Below are 8,026 nucleotides of genomic sequence, written 5' to 3' on the forward strand. Positions count from 1 at the left end.
CATGCAACATTAGATTCACGATGGAGAGACATAGTCTTTCAGATACTAATCATTCTAGCTTGCTTTGCTATAAGCAATGCAGTTCAGTCGGACATTGATTGCCTAATATCCATCAAAGAATCCCTCCAAGACCCCGAGAATCTCTTACATTCCTGGGATTTTAACAACAATACTGAAGGCTTCGTGTGTCGCTTTTTTGGAGTCGAATGCTGGCACCCTGATGAAAGCAAGGTTATGAATCTTCGCTTATCAGACATGGGACTCAGAGGACCATTTCCATTAGGCGTAAAAAACTGCACCAGCTTGACCGAATTGGATCTTTCTAGCAACCACCTCACAGGACAACTTCCTTCTAATGTTTCAGATTTCATGCAATTCCTCACAAAACTGGATCTCTCAAGCAACAATCTCTCGGGTCCAATTCCATCTAGCTTTTGCAATTTAAGCTTCATTAATGTTCTGAGGCTTGATAACAACCAACTTACAGGCCAAATCCCTTTGGAGTTGGCCGGCCTTGATCGCATCAAGGAATTTGATGTTGCTAACAATAGATTGTCGGGACAGGTACCCATATTCCGCAGTAGTTCCATATCTGCAGACAGCTATGCAGGCAACCTTGGGCTTTGTGGACCTCCCTTGGATCCTTGTGTCTGGAGAGCTGAGAAGGATCTCTTTCTCGCAGGGTTTGCTGTAGGATTTCCTTTTTTTACTATAGTTACGTTGCTTATGGTCTACTGTTCGACTAGGTTGTCTATGAGCAACATGAGGTCTTTTCTTCTCATGGTCAAGAAAATAAAGGGACGGAAGCAAGACTTGATTTCGCAAAGCCCGGATATCTTGTTAACTGAGCAGAACAATACCGAAGAAAGCAAGGTTAGAACACCCCCCCCCCCCTCTTTACATCCACGCAGTTAGGGGACACGGGGTGGTTCACTAGTGATAGAAACTATCACTCCCATTGTCCAATCATATCATGCCATGTCATCAACCAAATTTCTATCACTAGTGATAGAAATGTAGGCGGGGTGGTATCACTAGTGATAGAAAAGCTATTTAAAAATAGGTCTTAAAAGTTGAGGGACCTGAATTGAACTTTTCATCAAACTTTGTATTCAATTGTTTACAAAAGGACAAAAGAATCTTAATGGGTGGGACAAAAGAACCTGAAGTTCAACGCGTGATGATTATTACGAGTTATAAAAATAACGAGTGAAACTTAATAGGCGGGGTGGTGTTCAACGCGTTATTTTTGTTCATCACGGTGCTATAACGCACCACCCCGTGTCCCCTTATAGGTTATTTCATTTTTCAACGTATTCTTGTTTAAGAAACGAAGGAACATACACTCACATACATGCTTTTGGTATGTAATAATTTATTACAAACATTTTAACTATGTAAAAGAAATTATAGAGACATCCTTAGTTTTTGAGCTATAAGGGTTCTGCACCAATCACATAAGATCATCATCAATGCAAGGTGCCTAGTCAGCTTCCATATTAGATTTTTACAAATACACTAAAAATAGACATTTTCTCTCCAATCCTATAAACATCTTTACCCACACTTATATTTCCACATTATCACCACTTTTACATTTATTTTTAATAATTAAGTTATTTCTATCAATATATTTTTTTTATTTTCGCATTATCTAAATCAAAAGTTATAAAAACAAAACATTAAACTTCTAAACACGAACATTAATATATTACGTATCTTAAACTTTTGTATTATAACTTTTTTTATTAAAGTAGCATTAATAAACTTATATTTTAAAATAAAAATATTACATTTTTTTTGTTATTTTGTCCAATTACTATATTTGAAATAAGAATAATAATAATCAATTCACTAAAGCTTATAGTTTACAACTTATTTATGCATATCAAAATAAATTAAAACATTAAAAGAATAAAATAAATACAAAACAAACATAGGGGTCCACCATCCGATCAAATGCATCATTCTTCCCCAAGAATATTGCACTAAATATAAACTCCTCCAATGCATTCCCCCTCAAATGGTAAATCTACATCAGCCAAATGTAAGCTAAATGTTTTGCATTGGTCATGGTCCAAGAAATATCAAACCATTTGTGTGATTATAATTTACTCATCATATAATCATTAAAAACCAACCTGTCACAAGTTGACATCTCATTTCACTCAGGGTGCACGGGGCACATGCGGTGACTTCAGTTGCCGTGCGGGTACACCGCCACCATCCAAACTTTACCGCGCGGGGAGTGGGAAGCTCGGTGTGTGCTCACCGATTGAGAGAGAGGAGAGAGAGAGGGGGTGATTGGTTGTTAATGTGGGTCCATCATTTTTCCACCAATCATATTTTTTTCTTCTTTTTTTATAAAAAATAATTGTGTGAGTGGAGTGATGCCAACGTTTTAAATGCAAAATGAGAACTTAAAAGAGAAGTTAACATGACGCGTGTTAATTAGGTGTGTATAAGAGAGGCCACTCCCCCCTTAAAGGAGTGCCCCCACACCCTCAAATCTAACAATATCATCATTAAATCACTTCAAACACCCATCACTTGAACCATTCTCATCATTTGATTTTATTTTGAAAAAGTGAAGTTAAAAACAACATTTTCTAAATACAGAAATCTAGATATGAAAGTCAAATAAAGTAAAAACACGTTTTCATTATTTTTTTTGAAACTACATTAAAAATTAAGAAAAAAACAACTCCCATTAAAAATAAGATAAAAAAACAACCTAAAAGTTAGCAATTGGGTTGGAAACGGTTGAGTTAGTAACGCTTCATCTTGTAAACTCTAATCGGTTCGCCTAGATTAGCACAAACCTTCAGCCCATACGTTCTTTCTTTGAGGCAGGCACTTTTTTGCTTAAAACCTCCATTTGTTTTTTTATTTCATAATGTGTGGTGTTGTATTGTTTTTTTAATGGTGTACTTTGTGCTAAAAAAAGTATTAAGGTTTGGTATGTAAAAAAAATATAAAAAATTCTGCAAATATTCAAAAAAAATCTGCAAAAATTCTACAAAAAAAAATCTGTGAAAAATCCACAAAAAATCTGCAAAAATATATTAAAAATTTCTACAATAATTCTGCAAAGTTATAATCTATATAAAAAAAACTTAGGATCTATAGGGTAATAGAAAAAAACATATAATCTATAGGGTAATAGTTGGTGGATTTGATGGAGTTTTTTCCCAAACTAGTGTAGATACAGAAAGTATTTACCTGTTTGGGTACTTTGAAAAATATTTACCTATTTGGGTACTTTTCTATATCTCTTTAATTTTTTTACCTAATTTATACATTTCTTTTTATTTTTCTACCCAAAGTAAAATTAGATTACTCACAGAACTAGAATCAGCCAAAAATATGAGTAATTATTTTTTGTAAAAAAATAAAAAAATCTGCAAATATTCAAAAAAAATCTGCAAAAATTCTACAAAAAAATCTGCGAAAAATCACAACTACTAAGCATATTTTTATCATAACAATCTAAGATTTTATCAAATCAACTACTGAGCATCTAATCAACAGATATACAAAAAATCTGCAAAAATATATTAAAAAAATCTACAATAATTCTACAAAGTTAAAAAAATCTACAAAAAACACTATAAAAAAACATATAATCTACACTAGTTTAGGAAAAAACTCCATTTCTTTTCCCGTTTTATTTTCTTTTTATAATCTGAAATTGTCTAGGCCCCGTTTAAACTAAGCTCATAAAAAAATAAAACAAATAAATTCACAAATTTACTCCCCTAAGTTATATCGATTAAGTGATAGTAATCTGGTGGAAAGTTTGATATTTCAAACAAATTTATTTAAACACAAGCAATTTATAAAATAAAGTTGCAAATTTTGAATTTCTTGAAATTTGAGTTTTGGGAAAAGATCCTAGGTATTTTAATTATTTCATATTTACTAATAGTGATTATTTCTCCAATATTCTGTACGTATAAGTAGTTTGGTTTTTTTATAGATATTAACCACAAACAAACTACACAATGTGGACCATAAAATCCACCAACTATTACCCTATAGATTATATAGTTTTTTTTTATAATATTTTTTGCAGAATATTGGAGAAATATGCTAAGTTTTTTTTTCCTATTACCCTATAGATCCTAAGTTTTTTATAAAGACTATAACTTTGCATAATTATTGTAGAATTTTTTAATATATTTTTGCAGATTTTTTTTGGATTTTTCGCAGATTTTTTTTGTAGAATTTTTGCAGATTTTTTTTTTGAATATTTGTAGAATTTTTTATTTTTTTACAAAAAATAATTACTCATATTTTTGGTGATTCTAATTTTGTGAGTAATCTAATTTTACTTTGGGTAGAAAAATAAAAAGAATGTATAAATTAGGTAAAAAAATTAAAGGGATATAGAAAAGTACCCAAATAGGTAAATATTTTTCAAAGTACCCAAATAGGTAAATACTTTTTGTATCTACACTAGTTTGGGAAAAAACTCATTTTTGTTTTGTGTGTTCTCTCAATATATGGTTTTCTATGTAAATCCTCCCTATATGCACTCACACATATACATACACACATGTGTATATACAAATAGATATGCATAAAAATACTCATGACCGACATGTACACACCAATAAAGAATAAAGACAAATACTCATATGTAACAATGTGCTTAACAATAACACAGGTAACATCCATGGAAAAGTATATCCGAAGACTAAGTTTGGTGGAACTCAAGTTGGCAACCAATAATTTTGACACTAAAAGTGAAATTGGCTATGGAAACATGGGAATCATGTACAAGGCTGTGTTTCCAAACAGTATGATGCTTGCAGTCAAGAGACTTCATAAGTTTGAGAGCTTTGAGAAAGAGTTCTTATTAGAAATACAAATTTTAGGAAGATTGCGGAACACAAACTTAGTACCATTGTTATGCTTTTGCTTTGAAATGGATAAGAAATTTCTTGTTTACAAATACATGTCTAATGGAACCCTCCATCAATGGCTACACTCTAGGCCGCAAGTGGAAGGTAGGAAGATGGGATGGACTTTAAGGTTGAGGATCGCAGTAGGGATAGCACGAGGACTTGCGTGGTTACATCATAACAACGCCCTACAGGTAGCTCATCTCAAAATCGACTCAAAATGTATTTTACTAGATGATATGTTTGAGCCCAAGATATCAAATTTCGGTAATTCAATTATATTGATGACTACAAGTGGTACCCTATCAAGCGGTTGCACTTTTGTGGTTCAACATTCTGTTCCTAGTCCTTAGGCCATCCGTAGTCATAAAGCCCCTTGTGGGGCGTTATGCGACACGTGTCGTGCCACGTCACACAAGGGCTTTATGGGGCGTTATAACACTAGAGCCCGTAGTCATAAAGCCCCTACCCATCATTACATATTTAATAATTTTCAACTTTATTAATTAATATAAAAAAAAATTGCTTGTTTCTGATTGGTGGAATTTTGGAAAGGAACAAGAGTAGCGGCGCCATCACCATCGCGCCTCCTCCATTTTTTCCAGCCATGGCGCCCTCCGTGGCGGTGTGCCGGCGCTATGCAGGCGCGAAGAGGCATACCGCCCCTCACATGCCGCCCCATAACACATACTCTTACAAGGAGGATGTCTATAGCTTTGGGATTTTGTTGCTCGAGTTAGTATCAGGTAAAGAAAGGCCATCTATAGAAACGGAGTCTCTAGGAGATGATGTATGTAGTGAGGAATTCAATATGATTGATGAATGTTTAGTAGGACAAGGATTCGATGAGGAAATATATGAAACACTTGGAATAGCAAAGAAGTGCATTCAAACACACAAAAATGGGGCAACAAGTATGCTTGAAGTGTATCAATCAATTCGTGCCGTTGGAATATCAAGAAACGAAATTTCTGTTGATTTGTATATGGACTTGGAAGGTAACACAGAAGATATATAGCGTCGCACATATAGTTCATGTCCTTGTTTCTCATATATAAAATAAATACACTTGTTTTCGTTACATGAGCATCGTCAATTGTATGAAAGACATGACAATATGATATCTAGTTTGTGGTAGATATTGATATTGTATAACTTCATATTTAGATTAAGTTAGGAGTGTTTATAAATGGCATTGGCAACACATGGAATACATAAAATTTGGAACTAAAAGCAGTGCTTAAAATCTACAAAATTATGAAAACCCTGTAAGATATTATGCATTATCCATTATTTATTTATTAGAGTACATAAATGAGCAGTTGAGTTAGTTACATTTTTTTAAGTTTATTTGCCCATCCCTTCCTGCTTAGAGTTATGCAGTTGAGTTAGTTACATTTTTTGAGTTTATTTGCTCATCCCTTACTGCTTAGAGTTATATAAGGATCTTAGATATATACATTTATAGGAAAAAAGTTTAAATCAATACTTGATTTATAATTATCTCCAACACACATGTTAGGAAATGTTACGTTTACTAAAACATTTACATATATTTTTTGTTTTTAATATAACAAATTTCCAAAAATCCCATTAGGAAACACACATTGTTGTGAAACTAGCCTAATAGCAAAGAAGAAGAAGAAAATAATAGGGAGAAATATTTCATTGATTTAAGGTGTCTATTACAAGAGATACAAAAGACTATATATAATTGAGGAAAACTTGTGGAACAAGCCTAATCTATTTTAGGAGTTGATAACCACATTAATAATAAATATATTCATAACACTCCCCCTTGGTTATCAACATAATACGCTTGATGCTGCCTCGTTAAAAACCTTGCTAGGAAAACCCGGTGGGACAAAACCATAGCTAAGGAAAAAGAGTACAACGTGTAATGCGCATTATCTCCCCCTGATACTTCGAGACCAGGTATGTTGCCTCATTAAAAACCTTACTAAGAAAACCCATTGGGATAAAACTTAGTTAAGGAAAAAAGAGTGCAACTTGAATAAATCCCCCCCCCCTCATTATAATATGTATCCTTTAAGTAAAGTGTGTCCAACATCCTCGAAAGTTGCTCAAAACTTTTGTAGAATGATTTGTCGTTTGATGCCTTGAAGTGAGATCCTTTATATTGAGTAATGTTGTAAAATCTTCTTGTGAGACTTCTAGTGCTTTCTCTTGTGAACAAATACCATAAGATCCAAGACTATTTGTGTTACATTCTTTATATTTACAAGACTAACAGAACTAGCTTTCATAGGTTAGTAAAATATAGACACATATCATTCTTACCTTTAGGGTATCGACATATCTGCTTTACCATTCAAATGTCTGCTCATTGGACATGTGCTATATCATGTTGATAAATTCAAATAAAAAATATATATTATCATGCATAGCTAGAAAGTTAAGTTAATGCACAATTGCCCTTTAGCCATGGTACTTTTGAAATGACAATCTCTACTTTGGTAGGAGATGATAATAATCATTTCTTATAAAAAGTGTCTGAACAACCTTTAACATACTATAAGGTTGAGCTCTCTACATACTAAAATGTCCCACTAACATCTTCTAGATGTAGTTTGATAGATGAATAAAGGTATGATTACAAATATACTCGAACTGCAAGTCGAGTAATAATTATACTGTGCTAGGGTTATTAAAAAAATTCCCCTTCAAAAAGCTCGCCTCTCTTGATGATGCTCAGACATCATCACTGTAAATTGCGATTATAGTGAACTTTTAAGAAAGAACATTTGATAAAGATGGATAATATTATCAAACTTATATTGCTCTTTATCAGAATATATCTTGAGTTATACAACACTCAACTTGACTATTTTAGTTCATACTATCTTTAACTTTATAAAGATACATTCTTGAGGACTTGAAATCAATACTTCAGGCATTTACAATCATATACATACTTCTTTCAACTTTGAAAAACAATGTATGTGCATTCACTATTTAGGAGTTCTATTACATAAACTTCCTCATTGATTTCTATATCATATGCAAGGATGTCTTTAATATTTATTCCATATTGTACCACGCTTATACCTTGTACATTAAGATGCCATAATAACCAGGCACAAGTTTTCTATGTATAA

General features: G+C 32.8%; 1 protein-coding gene across 1 annotated transcript; it reads left to right on the forward strand.

Annotated features, from left to right (window-relative positions):
• On the forward strand, positions 1 to 6,102 carry LOC110887568 (inactive LRR receptor-like serine/threonine-protein kinase BIR2; the record flags this gene model as incomplete). The annotated part of the gene is made up of 3 exons (XM_022135147.2): positions 1 to 873; positions 4,670 to 5,101; positions 5,470 to 6,102. Coding segments are annotated over 3 exons (1,761 nt in total), but the record flags the coding sequence as incomplete, so codon positions are not given.
• Positions 6,103 to 8,026: the final 1,924 nt, after the last annotated feature.

Source organism: Helianthus annuus, chromosome 11 (assembly GCF_002127325.2).
Source record: "Helianthus annuus cultivar XRQ/B chromosome 11, HanXRQr2.0-SUNRISE, whole genome shotgun sequence".
Classification (NCBI taxonomy): Eukaryota; Viridiplantae; Streptophyta; class Magnoliopsida; order Asterales; family Asteraceae; genus Helianthus; species Helianthus annuus.